This window comes from Pezoporus flaviventris, unplaced genomic scaffold (genome assembly GCF_033815535.1).
Source record: "Pezoporus flaviventris isolate CSIRO_AGI_PZ_B2104156 unplaced genomic scaffold, CSIRO_AGI_Pfla_v1 ptg000225l, whole genome shotgun sequence".
Classification (NCBI taxonomy): Eukaryota; Metazoa; Chordata; class Aves; order Psittaciformes; family Psittacidae; genus Pezoporus; species Pezoporus flaviventris.
The window spans coordinates 301,539-316,728 of NW_026892773.1; the positions used below are offsets into that span (position 1 = coordinate 301,539).

Here is a 15,190-nt window from a genome sequence, read left to right on the forward strand (position 1 = left end):
GAACCTTGCACACTTGTTTGCAGAAGATTCCAGTCATGTCTTTTGGACGCATGGAAATCCTGCCTCAGGAGGTCCTACAGGTGCATCAGTAATTTGATCCACAACTTTCAGACAAGTAAAGGGTACACCAACACTTCAGCTCAGAGGCATGAATTCATCCTATCTAGAGGTGTCTGAGATAACTCTGGTTTACTCAGCTTGAGTCATGCTCTCATCTAAGCCACAAGAGCGCAGTGCTGAGTCTTGTGTTATCCCTATGAATATTTATTTTATGCTCCCAGCTTTGGGGCCATTCCAGAAACAGAGTTCAGTGGGTCCACATTAGCAGCAGTCATGCTTTCTGGCTTAAGTCTAGTCAGACCAAGGCATGAATATTATTTTTTAAGTACTTAGAAATACTGTTCTTCAAACAGAGAGTGCTATCAATGCCTCTTTGTTGGCAGTTACACCTTTTTTATTGCATTGTCCTTCTGGCTCATCCACCCAGGTTGGACCACAAGGTCCTGGTTGGATCCACAGCATCTTGAGCAACCTGGTCCAGTGTGCAGGTGTCCCTGCCCATGGCAAGGCGGTGGAACTAGATGATCTTAAGGTCCTTTCCAACCCTAACCATTCTGTGTTTTGAATGCTTCTGTACAAGTATTAAAAAAACATACAGATGAGGCTCTTAGCGATAAGGTTTAGTGGTGAACTTGGCAGTGCTAGGGTAATGGTTGGACTTGATGATCTTAAAGGTCTTTCCCAACCTTATTGATTCTATAATTCTATATGGATGCCACTGTGTGTAAAAGTACTGAAGTAAAGCATGTAGCTGTAACCCTGAAAATCATGAGTCAAAAGAAGCAGTCAGGGGTGTCAGCAATATCAATACTAGTATGTAGCTCCCTTTGATCCTTCAGGAGGGCAGGATAGTTGGAAGAGGGACACATCTCCAAGAATTACATGATTCATTGTATGTATCTGTGATCACTGTCCTCACCTGCTGCCTGACAAAGTGAAACCAGGCGTGGTTTGGGCAGGAGGAACAGACCATGTTTCTTATTTATATGAATCCTCTACCATAAACTGTAAGTGACTTCAAAGGGTGTTTCCACAGGCATTGCCAGGAAACTAAGCTGAGCGAAACCCCAAGGTGGCCCTGGAAGAGGCTTCCTCTTCTTTCTTTCCATGGGTCATCTGTACAGCATTGCACTGCAGTGTTGCTAACAGTGACCAAATGCTGATGGGCAAACAAATAAAATTAACATTTTAGAACAGAAGCTTTGAGGTTACTCGAAACCAGGCATTCAACTTTAAATTCTGTAGAGGGGCTGGATTTTAGAGGGGAAGAACTCATCTTCAGGAGGTTAGAAAATTGCTTGCAAATTATGTCAACTTGGCTATACAGAATGGTGAGACTGGAAACAGTTTTATCAGTAAATAACTGAAGAACTGAAAACAGGGTGCTGGATCTGAGGAATAAATCTGCTGAAGTAAGCAGCTAATCTCCTGCATCAGCTGAAGCTGCACTTTAAGATTTCATACCAAGGTTTTTATAGGGTGATGCATGCCTTCATTCCCTGACCAGTTTCATCCCAAACCATGAATCGTTCATCACTCAGGAGCCCTGAGGACTTTAGCAATGGTCCCATGGGGTCCCTGATGATGAAAGATGGACATGAATTTCTCATTCTCCTGTTCCCCATGCCAGGGTTGGATAACAGCAGCTCCCTACTTATGGGTTACTCCAACTGTACTGTTAAAGCTTGAAGTGGGACATGTGCTTTGTGCCTATTTCTCAGCCAGGAGGATGGGAACAAATGCTTCCCATTTCTAAACTCAGTAGGAAGGTGTCTGTGAAGTGTAATGCGTCTCGTGTCAGAGTCATAGGAATTAATGTGTGTGGGTATGATGGGATAAGTTGCATAATGCCCCCTCACTGGAGTATGACTTGGAAAAGTGGGGTAGTATCTCAGGTATGTCAGCATATTTTGTTTATGGATAAACTTCTGAGCAATCTTTGCTCCATGAAGCAATCAGAGAAATAGGAAAAAGCAATAAAAGAAACAAAATTGCTCTGCCAGTGTAATGGCAAGAACGCAATAGTAATCACCATCACTGAGCAAAATAATTGCGTTATCTGGGGCAGTTACAGGTGGGGTGAATTTTTGTTTGATAATGCATTAGGACATCATCCATGAAGAATGTTTCATATCCTCTTGATTGCCTAAGAAAAGGAATAAAAGCGCTCCCCATTCTGGGCTGCTCCAACCATTTCTCCTGACTCGCTCTTTGCTGCGAAGAGGTAAGCCTGAGCCTGACTCCATTGCAATGCTGCTGTGACAATGCAGGATTTTAACTGAAAACAAACTGATCTTAGAAATGTGTGAAATGTTTGAAGCTTTCTTTCAGAAAGAACTGTTTCCTATTTATTCAGTGGCAGACTGTAAAAATGCAGGAGCTTTCAGACCAGTTGACAGTTTGGGATATGCAAACTTCTTTATAGTGAGATTCAGTGAATTCCTAATTCCTGACCATCCTGCCTTTATGACTTTGTTCAACTTGACTTGTAATGGTGACTACCAAGAAAAGTTAACTCTGAGTCTCAGACTGAACTAGGAAGCCAGCGCTAGCAATAATGTTTTATCCTGTTCTTTGCAATTGTTTCTGAATGAATTTGAAGCCTGTTATATATTACATTATACACTTGTTATGGTCAAGACTTTATTCCTTTTCATTATTCCCAGCCTTTCATTTTATGGGTTTTAGTAGGGTAAGACAGAGATCAAGAGGAGCTGCAAATTGATTTTATGAGTGATCAAGTGATCTTATGGTTAAAGAAAAGGACTCCCCAAAATTACACACAGCTCCTAGTTTTGCCACAGACATCAGATGTCACCTCAGTCATCTTTAGCAGGACAACTGGGACCACATTCACAGGAGTCCTGGTTATACTGGAAAGCTCACTGAAACTACGTTCCTACCCAAACATAGGATATTCTGCCAAGCAAATTCTCTTTATGAGCAATTCAGGGATGTGGATGCTGCTCATTTTATCTGTGCGAAGAGCATACAAGATAGCCCTGATGCCAGCTGTAACATCTGAAATGCTGGGGAATAGCACTGTTGTTAACAACCAGGCTTGCCTGAATTTTAACTCAGTCTCTCCAGTTACTTCACCAAATGGCCCTGGGCAATGCATTCACTTCTCAGCCTCAGTTACCTCTTCCTTAAAGCTGGAATAACAACGGCTTGCTTCATACAATTGTAGTGATTACAGGAGATGGAGAACCAGCACAGGATGTTACTATAGAAGTGCTAGCCAATGTTTTTGTTCTTTTCTGCAGCTGTTTATAAAATAAATGGTCAATGTCACAGGAAGTCAGATTCAAAAGGGAACGGTGGAAAGGAGAAATGGTAAAGAACAGGGGGATAGCTCAAGATCGAACATGCAATTTCTTTGTTTGATAATGATATTCTTATTGATTAACTTGGCTCCATAATGAGGAGTCAAAAGAAATAAGGATTGTTCTAGAGGAAAGGAGGAGAGCATGAGAAGATGAGAAAAGGGATATGGTTGCTAAGACAAAAGTGAATTCTTCAGCCTCCTTCTGGTCTTTTTGCTGTCTTGTATTTTTTTCTCTTCCAAACACAGTCTCCATTCAACTGATATCTAAGCTCTCAGCCTTGTGTTGCCTTGGTGTTGTGTGTTTCAGATTTGTCTCCACTCCCTGAAGATGTCTTCCTATAGACAGATGATCAGCTCCCGTTGCCTTGCACCCTGTGAAGTGACCTGCCCACAGCCAATTGCAAATGCCTGGAGCCAGCCCTGTGTCACCTCCTGTGGTGATTCGAGAGCTGTGATCTACCCACCCCCTGTGGTCATGACGTTCCCAGGACCCATTCTTAGCTCCTGCCCTCAGGAGAGCATAGTGGGCAGCTCAGCACCATCTAGCACTGGGAGCTTCTTTGGATCCATAAGCTCTCTGGGTCACAGCGGCTCCTATGGCTCTAGGAGCTTGTACAATTATGGGAGGTCATATTCTTCCTATGGATCCAGTGGTTACGGTTTTGGAAGCTGCAGACCATGTTAAATGTGTAATGAAGAAGGAGCAATCACTCAACACAGTGGAAGATACGCCTCCACAACTTCTATTAGGGGGATTGCTTTCCTGGGGCATGAACTGTGCATCCCTAAAAATCACTCTTACATGTTATTCTCAAGCTTATGATTTAATTTCATTTTCTGACTATTCTTTCCAGTGGCTCCTGATAATAAGGGCCTCAAATTAGTTATATCAATGATCTTTGGCTGGTTGAAAGTGGGATGAGATTGTGTAAGTCTTTCTATGCTATGAAAAAGAAAGAGTAATGTGTGTGGAATGCATAGCCCTGGAGCAATTCTCTACTTGCAGCCTTTAATGAGACTCTGGCAATATTTTCCCTGTGTTTTTATTCTTACTAAGATATTTGCCTCTTACATTCTCATTAAATTATTGTGCATCAAAATTCTGAGCTTTCTTCTTATTGTGTTTTGTCTCCCCCGCCCCCCCCGTAATTTGCTGTTTACATACCATTCTGGGTGAGCATCACCCTCTACAGTGAAACACCAGTGATTGACTTCTTTCAATGCCTAAAGCTGGAAGGTGACCAAGCCCTTTAAGCAGGAATGAGCGTAATAACTGCCTTCACAAAAATAATTTCATGCTGGATAAACATGTTTTGTAACCCTTACAACTAAGTTTGAAACTTCCTCCAGCACAGGTGTGGTTACAGTGTGCAACACACGAGCAACTTTGAAGCCTCAGTACTTGCCTGCGGCTCCAGTTTAATCATGTTCCCATACATTGGTTTTAAGATAGTTTTCATTGTTTAAAAACAGGATGTAACAATCTGTGGGTAAAACTTTCCTTTGAATAGCCATCGGGAATTTTTAACCGAATGGCAAATCTTTGCTGAAATTCTGTGAGTTCTTTGAACTTTCCCACTAGTACCTTGAAATACTTGTCAACTCCAGTTAAAATAAGGAAAAGATTTATTCTTAAACCTTCCCTGCAGAACAACACATACCATTCAGAATAAAAAAAAATTTCCACCTCAGGATCTTTACACATAAATTTTGGGCTTCTCACAGGTGACTGTGGAATCATAAAACATAGAGTCATAGACTGGTTTGGTTTGGAAAGGACCTAAAAATCATCCAGTTCAAACCCCCCTGCCATGGACAGGGACACCTCACACTAGACCATGCCGCCCAAGGCTCTGTCTAACATAACTTTGAGCACTGCCAGGGATGGAACATAGACAACTTCCTTGGTCAATCAGTTCCTTGTTCCAGTGCCTCACCAGGATGGACTATACATCAGACATTACTCAGCACTTCTGCTTTTCCCTGAATGAAACTGCTCTTCCTAGGAGTACCAGCAATGCACTGACAAACTTCACAAGGCTTGAGCAGGCTAATTCCGAGCAAACCCTGCCTCACACCACAGAAATCTGTTTGGACAGGATCAAGAATGTGGCAATAACTTCAAAGGGTTTGGAGGTGTGACTTCACTTGTAAAAAGGGCTGAAATGATATGAAGCTCCCATGAGGTAGCCAGGCCACACCTCTTTCTTGTTAGGATGTGTCTGAAGGCTTTGCCTTGTTTTCATGCTTCCTGTCTCCAATGCCCTGCGTTCTTGGAGTCACAAGGATGCTGTCAAAAAAACAGTACTTATTTGTACCAGTATGCAGAGCTCTAAAGCTACCAGTTCAGCTATTTTCAAGACACATCACCATGGTGTTGATCACTGCCGAATTTCTTGTTTCAGGACTTTTATTTTCATCCCACACAGTAGAATTACATCGATCCTCTTCTCAGCCCATCTTGCTGAGAAGGTGCTCTGGACTTGCAATAGAAGCTGGTTTCTCATGCTGGGGTGAAAAGTTGCAGTCAAAGAACCTTTCATGTGGATGTAGTCAACATACCTGGATGAAGCTGCTCTGCCTGTGTCCTGGTTATACAACAGAAAAGGCAGATGTGGGAGCTGAAGGTTAGAGCCCAGACTAAAAATAGATCACCATAACGTGTATTGATTGATTGATGGGCTTTATTGACTTTGAATGGTTGAAGACATAGCAATTCACACCACCATTATTTGCCAGTCTGAATTTGCATTTTATGACAACAGACCAGAGAAAAAAACCAAAGGACATTTCTTTAACTGCCTTCCATTGTACAGGTCCTGACAATCAGCAGTCTGCTACTTCCCAAATGCACAGCAGGCTGAACTTGGATTACACGTTCATCTAAGTGAAATACAGATGAGCACAGTGATTTCACTGTCAGTACCAAAGCGTCTCAAGTCACACCACATGAAGATATAAGATGGGAGGAATGCCAGCTGCTGTTTATCATCATGATCTGGAAGCAGTCTTGAGATCTTGGCAGTTTGCTGGCCACTGCAACATGAGGATCATACCTGGCTGTGAGGTCTCCTGCAATTCTTGGTCAATCATGTGAAGTCCAGGCTGTTGATAGCACCAGCAACTCTTGTTCCTCCTGCAAGTGAAACAAGTAATTACCAAGAACAGGAAGCAACAATAAATGAAATCACGCTGTCTCTTCTTGAGCTATAGAGGTCACTACACTCTCTTCTCTTGTCTAAGTGCTCTGAACATGTGCTTGTATCTTAGTGCAAGGTAACACTATTGTTAAATGAGATGCAATCAGAAGTTGCTTCATAAAGATGATGTAAACACAGCCTGAAGTATATGTCCTCCCCACGCACTAAATTACATTTTAAGACAGATATCTGTTGGAGCTAAGCCTTTCATGTTTGATTTAAATAGGTGGATTCACTAAATATTTAATCATTACTAGAGCCTAATGGTTTTTTATGTGGTTTAGACTGACACCACTGGTAAATAGCCTGCAGGCACAATGGCTTAACATAACAGATCCATAAATACGCCAGAAATAAGCTGAATGACAGCTTCCTTCCAGGGTTTGATTCTGGAGGAATTAGTAAAGTGACTACTTGCAGTCAACCTTTTTATCAATTTTGCAGCTGGAGGACCTGAACTGTCCAAGAAACTGAAATAAATTAATCTTTCTTTTTTTTTTCTTTTTTTCCCCCCCCCCAGCTTATTCTCCGCTTTTACTTAGAAAACAAATTATATAAACCCCAGGTCTTGAAGGTCAGTGCTTTCTGGAAGTGTTCAAGGCCAGTTTCGATGGGACTTTGAGCAACCTGATCTAGTGAAAAGATATCCCTCTTCACGGCAAAGGAGTTGGACTAGGTGATCTATAAAGGTCCTTTCCAGTCCAAACTGTTCCTTGATTCCATGATTCTATGATCTGTTAAATGTCATATGTCCTGTAATTTACTGGCCATGCCGTGCACCATTTTTCAGCTAAAATAAGCACAACTCCTTGAAAACGTGAATAAGAATGAAAAGCAAACCTGAAGCTAACCAGTGGAATGGAAAACGGGAAACAGAGACCGTATGATTGTTAGGTGGGGATACTGGAGAGAGGAATTCAGTTCTGGGCTTTGCCAAGTGATTTCTTTGTCACCTGGGGAAAATATTTACTAAAGTTTTTATTAGTATAGAAAACACAGACTTTAATCTTCGTATAAAAGATGCTAACGATGCTTACTTTTTGTTTGTCTATTTACTCTGAAAACACTTGAAGGCTGCGACTACCTTTATTCTTTGTTTGCACAGCACTCAATACCTCATTTGCAGCTTCATTACAATTTGAATTGGCTGTATCACCAGAAGCTTAAAGCACTGAGTCTCCGCTGCTCCTGGCATTTAATGTACTACAGTTATTTCTTACAGGGAACAGGGATAATTCCTCTTTTTTACTGGGGAGAAAACACTGCTTGGGATGTCTGGAACACTGAGCAGTGTCAGTGCTGTAGATTAAGTATTGTGTCTGTGAATTTATAGGGGCAAATTTACATTTGGAAAGCGCTTTGCTGAGCATCACCTTGGTGGCATTTGGTTAAGCAGAGTTTAACATGAAAACCCCCAATTAGCATAGAATCATAGAGTCACGGAATGGTTTGGGTTGGAAGGGAACTTAAAGCTCACCCAGTTCCAGCCTCCTGTCACTAGACCAGGTTGCTTCAATCTGGCCTTGAACACTGTCAGGGATGGGGCAGCCACAGATTGTCTGGGCAGCCAGTGCCAGTTTTTCACCACCATCCAATTCTCCAGATGTTCCTGGGAAGGCCCCACTGAACTAATGTTTAAATAACATTAAAGGAGTTAAGATACTTTGTTATTTTAAACTTTACACATCTTCAAAAGATGGAAAGATCCTGCTCAAGTGTGTCATTATGGAAACATTTGTGATACTGTGTAAGTTCAGTCTGTGCTGGAAGGATCTGCCGTAAAAATGCTCAGTTAGCAGCTTGGTCCTGCCCATGGGAAGATGCTACCTAGGACATACTGCGGGTAAATGGAGAAAACGAAACCAGAAGGCTGCCATGCGATGCAACACAATTTTAATGAGCAAGAAATGCCTAGATTTGCAAAGCAAGATACCACAGAATATGAAAAATCTGTTTCCAGACTATTTCAGAGAATGTTCAACAAATGTCCTGTTCAGAGATACTGCTTTTCTCAGCTGTCTTTCTTCGGTCTGTTGTGCAACTACTGATGAAGATACACATCATTGTGAGTGATGTCCATATGGAATAGGCTGCCCCACGATGGTTAAAAAAAAAAAAATGGGAAAGCTGGAACAGGCAACAATAGCAAAAAAGGAACTAGAAATGGAAGGTTAAACAAAATGTAGAAGAAAGATCAGAAATGCAAAGTGGCAGTAGCTCCACTGCAGGGCTGCAGAAATGCTGAACCCCCATCCTTATTGCTCTGCATCTGGGTCTTCATGCCTCTCTTGTGAGATCTTTCTGCTGCCTTTAGCAGGGCCCACAGCTGTTGCGGAGGAAGCGGCTGTACCGGCGGGAGGAGAATGGGCTGCAGAACCCGCTGCTGAGCGTGGAGAGGGCAGAACTCCCATATCCATACTGGGCTCCATATCCAAGAGAGCCCCCATAAAGGCTTCCAGCACCGTAGAGGCCTCCCAGCCCCAGGTTGCCCCCAAAGGCGGGTGCTCCAGAGGAGCCCACCACGGCTTGCTGGGGGAAGGAGCTGAGGATGGGGCCGGGGAAGGTGACAACAACAGGGGGTGGCTGGATCACAGCAGTGGAGTCAGGGCACTGGCGGACACAGGGCTCATTGCAGCTGTTAGCGATGGGCTGGGGGCAGGCAATGTTGCTGCTGGTGGGGCACAAATCGTAGCAAGACATTTCTTTGCAGGGATGAAGGTGATCCTAAAACACAGAACACAGAGCTGAGTCAAAACAAAGCACAAGATCTACTGGAACAACAGGTCAAGTGCTCAGTTGTTGAAAAACAGGCAAAATGATCATCAGATGATGGGGAAAACTGATGCCTGTTCACAAGCTTCCCAGTCAATCAACTTCACTCTTATCTTCCCCATCCAGTAATCCCAGCACTTGTCAGATCTGCCAAGCCTTCTGAAACTGCTGCTTCTTTTCTTTTTCATTTCTCCCTGGTGAATGCCAGGAGCTGCAGGAGCTGCAATAGAGCTCCTCTTTGCACTGAATGGGACAGAAGCAGGTTTTATCTTTGGAGAGATGAGTGGAGTTAAAAACCCAGCGCTGCTTTAACCATACATTTCCTTCTTCTTTCAAGGTCCCTGTTTCTAATCAAGCTCTTTGGAGTAATATATTTTTCAGTTGTTCTCCTTTAGGTCTCAGTTCTCTTAATATTTATGATCCCTCTGGTAAAACCCCAAAAGCATTTGAGCCTTAGGATAGATTCATAGGCTTGATTAAATAAGTAAATGTACCCTATAGAATATTTTTATCCAAATATTTCTTGGCATAGCTGTGTAATTTCATAGAGAGTGTGAAACAGGTTCGTGCAATGTAAGAAGATTATTTCCTTCATCAGATAAACAGTTTGCAAACTACCATTTCAGCTAAATATCTGATAACAAAAGGTTGTGACTTAGCACTTTTTTAAGTAAAAAAGAGGAAATACTACTTTGTTCACTGAATCAGACCACTCTTCTCCTTCCCTTAGTATTGTCCCTGGTGAAAATAATAAAGGTTTAAAATAAGCAGGATTTATGGATATCTATCCATAAAAAATATATACAAGCCAGGAATATTTTATAATTTAATTCCCATTTAGATAACACTCCTTCTTCGGCTGGATTATTGAACAGTTTAGGATATGCTCTTTCTGTTTCAGTCATTAGCTGGAACAGTATAGGAGAATTCTGCATTTTAAAGGTCATGCCATCCTACATTTTAAATGTGCTGAGAGTACAAGAATGTCCAAATTTGAATTACACTGAAATAAATGCTTCAAACCCTAGAACTGACTCCTAAAGCCTACTAGTAACAAAATTTGCCAAAAGAAAAACAAACCACCAAAAACTAAAAAAAAAAACAACCTGAGAGAGAGAAAAAGAGAATCAAAATTAGTCCTAAAAGCTCTAATGTAATGGTAGTGAAAAGTAATCTAAGCTCCAGAAAAGGCATTCTGGCATTTAGAAAGAAATGAAATCACATCAGACTTACCTGGTGTAGAGGACAGTACAGAGGAGAGTGAGATGGAATAGGTCTGAGCCCCTGCTCTTTTTATATGCTGCTTCACATTGCCTGTGGGGCTGAGGCACACTTTACCCATGAAGTCATAGTCACCAACCAGCCCAAATTTGAAGCACATATAACTTTCCAAAGTGACGAAACTGTTTTTGCTTGCTGTTTGCAAAATCACCCTAAATCTCTGAATAGCATGATATGCACATTCCAGCTCCCAGTTCTCTTTCATCTTGAAGCCTAATTGACCAGCTTCATTGCTGGTATCATTCCACCCTGCTTACTGGCATTGCAGGACGAATTAAACTGGTTCTATTTACTTGGCACTTCCTTCATTACCTTCCTATAATGATTTTAATCAGAGCTATAACCTGCTGTCATATACATGTTTGTATTTAAGTGCCTCAGATCTAAGCTGTAATCTAATCTACTCACACATTTTGCAATGAAATGTTCAGTGAGGTAGAAGACACCTTTTGATCCATAGCCACAAAACTTGAGAGAGGTCTTGTACCTATGGTAATCACAGACATTGTCCTATGGTCTGTGATTTAGAAATTCTGGCTTTTCCTTGCTGTTTGGCAAGACTAGCAGAAAACAATGTCTTTTAGTACATGAAACAGTGTTTAAACCAAAAGCTGAAGTTTCCTCTGAAGGGATACCAGTGGTTTTTCCTTATTTTACATCTGGATTCTTAAAGGCACACACAGATTATCTGATAGGTTCAGCAATGTAGAATGGATGTAAATGCAAACAGATTAATGATTACTAGCTTCTCTGTATTGATTGCACAGCTCTGAAGGAGGACAGAACACAAGAGAATGGTGAAGCAGGAGCAAATTTCTCAGTATCTTTGTAAGATTACACATTTCTGTTCAGCACTGCATCCAATTAGTCTATATATTCTCTTTCTGTTTTGTTCGTATGATGGAGTGTAGTTTGGCCCTTATGTCTAGTCCTTCATGTTACAAAGGAATTCAAGGAATCATAAAGTCATAGAATTGACTAGGTTAGAATAGACTTTTAAGATCAACACCAACTGTCCTCAGCGCTACCGAGGCCACCAATAAACCGTATCACTGAGGGCCTCATCTACATGGTTTGTGGACACTTCCAGGGATGGTGATTCCACCACTGCCCTGGGCAGCCTGTTCCAATGCCTGAGCACCCTTTCCATGATGGAATTGTTTGTAATCTCCAGCCTAAACCTCCCCTGGTGCAGCTTGAGGTCATTTCCTTTTGTCCTATAGTTTGTTACTTGGGAGAAAAGACCGACCTCCACCTAACCACAACCTCCTTTAAGGTAGTTGTAGAGAGAGGTAAGGTCCCTGCTGAGCCTTCTCATCTCCAGACTACAACCCCACTCTTCTCCAGAACAACACCAGTTCCCTCAGCTGTTCCTCATAAGACTTCTTCTCTAGACCCTACACTGAACCAAAGTTTCACTGGAGGATGTCACAGAAACAATTTTTTTAGTTCTTCCATCCCAAATTTACTGGGTAAGTGTCAGGAAAAGCAATCAAATGATATAAGAAATCCAACAATAGATTTATTATTTTTCTCATTTTCTTTCCTGACTAGCAGGGCATCTCCTACTAAGTGCATATTGTTGCAGAGCCCAATTTTCACTCCCCAGTGACTTCTCACTTGAAGTTACTCAGTATTCTCCAATACTTAGTAGGGAGGGACAAGAATTTCTACAAGACAATTCATCCCATCTTGGATGCTGACTTTAGCAGAATTGGTATCACTCTCAAAACATACCAATTCTGTTTTCATTGACTATGGAGACAGAAAACCAGCTCAGCTGAAACACCCAGCTTTTAAACAGGGAAGGTTTGATGAGGTGTGTCCCACCCATATTCCAATACTCTGAATATAATAAATGCAATAAAAAAGGCCTGGCCCAGCTGCCATAATCCTCATTTGCTTATAGGTGGGTTGTTTGTTAATTAAGCATTGCAGTATTTTTGCCAGAAGTTATACATAAATTATGAGACTTTAAGATGGCCCCAAGGGATTACAGGAACAATAATCTTCACAAAGGGTGTTCAAATACTTTTTGTGTGTGTTTTTAAGCACTTACCAACCCCTCCTTGGTAGTTTATGCATCAAGTGGTTTGTCATTATTGTAATATAACTACGTGGTTGGATTTAAAGAGCCCAGCCTTTTGAAATATGTTTATTAAATTGTACTGGTCAAGCATACTCTTCCTGTTCGCTTTGCCAGATCATGATTTCTAACCTTGGGTTTTCAGCTGATTTTCTTTCACACTTCAGGTTTTCATTTATTTGTTCTTGTAGAAGCTCCTTCAGGGCTGATGTTGTGTTAATTCACGGCACCTTCACTGTTTGTGGAACAAAGCTCTGCAGCACCTGCCTGTGTTCCCATGTTTTGAGAGCTTTCCCTAGGGTTTTCCTAGTCTAATTACAAGTGCTCTACCACTCTTCTGTGTTTTAAACACATCCTCAGCTTCCTAAAAAAAATATATTTAACAAATTGCCTGTAATCTGGCAAAGAAACTCTTCACCTGTTTTGACCAAATATGAAGAAACTGAACAACTGGGCTGTCTGGGATACAATCAGGGTGATTTTAAAAAATACTTTGCAAAGTGTCTTTCAAATTTTCCTCTGAAAAGTACATGCTGGTCCTGTCCAAATCTGAATGCCAACTTCAGATAAGGGTTGTGATTTTGAAGGAAAACCACCATGGTTTGTATCAATTATACTTTGTCCAGCATAGGTCAGGAAGAAAGAGAGAAAACCTGCATATTAAAGCAGATGGCAATTATGATTAACGTTTGAGCCACCCTCATTATGTCAACCAATAGAAGAAGAGGTAAAAAAACAAAGCCAACATAATTCCTCCTGTCATTCTAATGTATTTAATGGACCATTACCAGGAATGAATCTTGCCAATTAAGTGCTAAGATGAAAGAAATATTTGTTTTGTCATTTGCATTTTACGCATCATGAGAATTTGAATCAACTAATACATATAAATATTGAGCAAAACTGTTACATCATTGTGAGGTGAACCACCTGTGATAAATGTAGGCTGGGGTTAATGGGAGCCTCAGGTTCTCCAGACAGTTTGAGGAAATGCATAAAAAGTCGCTCCTCAAAACTGCCTTGCATTTATTTCTATTGACTTCTTCTTCCCACAGCCAGCTGTTTGCTAGATATCAGATTGTTCTTTTTCTGTAGATTGAGTTTGGTTCTCTTTTATCATTTAGGAGGAAGCAGTATTATATTCAGGTTTTAAGGGCTAAGATCTCCACTAGCTCAAATCTGAGCTATAATCTGTTAAACAGATACTAAAACTTTGCCTGTAGTCCTGCTCTGTACTCTTGCACTATAAAGGCCTCAGTTGCAAATGCGTTTATCAGAGGATATGTCTTCTTGATACTTAATTACTTGGTTTTCCAGTTACTGTTTCAAATTTGTTTGTATGGAAGAAAGCCAAATCTTGGAGGAGATGTAAGTAAAGCTGCCTACTCACAGCAAAAAGGCCATTTGGGGTGTTAGGAATCAGGTTAGCCTTTGGACAGTTCATTCAACAATGCATTAAACGTCAGACCATGTGGAGCTGCCTTTTATCACAGACAAGGTATAGGATAAAACCAACCATTTGTCAGAGGAAGCATGTGACCTTCTATATTCCTGTGTTTCCACTAAGCAATTAACCATCACTGAAAAAAAAATTTTGATAGATCTTTTACTAATTTGAGAAATTACATCCACAGCAGTAAGTAGAGGGGAGGAGTAAGGGGGGAGTAGTTACAATTAGGTGGGATGGATCTGGAACTAAATTAGTGTTGCAGAGGACCCAGACTGCTGTACCTTTCCCATTTCCAGGAGATTTAGGCTTTTCTTCCTGTTCCAGAGGAATCTGTTCTGTGTTACACATACATTTAGTCATGTTGCCAGTTGACCAATTCATGTCCAGTACCAGTGTCAAGAGCTCCAAGGAACTGATTGCCGTGACCTGAGGGCAGTGGCTCAGCCACCATCCACTGTCATCACATTACCAGCCCAGATGCTCAGTTTCTTCCTTCAGGACAGGATCTCTGTTAGCGCCCATACTTTAAGGGCTCCTTTTGTTACAGGAGGTTTTGTTATGGTCATCTTTACCACAACGGATTTCCTTGCAGATTTTAAGGTCCTGGCAGCAAGTAGGATACCCCTTCTGCCTGTTGTTTTAAAACTGGATACCACTGCAGAAGGTGTTGGTCTTGCAGGAAGAGCCATTCAACTTACAAAAGACTACTAGAAGGCAGATTTACAGCTGACTTCTTAAGTAATGAATGTTGAGAATTGTGTGGTATGAACTGTCCAGTTACAGAGGGTGGAGCTGGGCATGAGCAGCAGCACTTGCTTTTTTTTCTTCGTATTCTGCTTTCAGGTTCTGGTTGCAGTTTCTTTGCACACTGTTACATTATGCTTGGCCATGCATCTTACTGTAGTAAAATATGTAGCCTAAGATCTTCTGGCAGCTGAACCACTTGAAGAAAGCTATCTTGCAAGATAAGCATCTGCTTGAGTGAGGAGATGGTTGCTTGCTTTACTGATAAG

General features: G+C 41.4%; 2 protein-coding genes across 2 annotated transcripts; one reads left to right on the top strand and one right to left on the bottom strand.

The window, feature by feature from the left end:
* The first annotated feature begins 3,699 nt into the window (after positions 1–3,699).
* Positions 3,700–4,407, top strand: LOC133262856 (scale keratin-like). The gene has a single exon (XM_061442359.1). It carries the CDS (start codon positions 3,717–3,719, stop codon positions 4,071–4,073), a length of 357 nt encoding a protein of 118 aa, XP_061298343.1. The 5' UTR covers positions 3,700–3,716; the 3' UTR covers positions 4,074–4,407.
* A 4,208-nt stretch (positions 4,408–8,615) lies between these two features.
* LOC133262857 (scale keratin-like) lies at positions 8,616–9,291 on the bottom strand. Its single transcript, XM_061442360.1, has one exon. The coding sequence runs from the start codon at positions 9,286–9,288 to the stop codon at positions 8,899–8,901; it is 390 nt and encodes a 129-aa protein (XP_061298344.1). The 5' UTR covers positions 9,289–9,291; the 3' UTR covers positions 8,616–8,898.
* Positions 9,292–15,190: the final 5,899 nt, after the last annotated feature.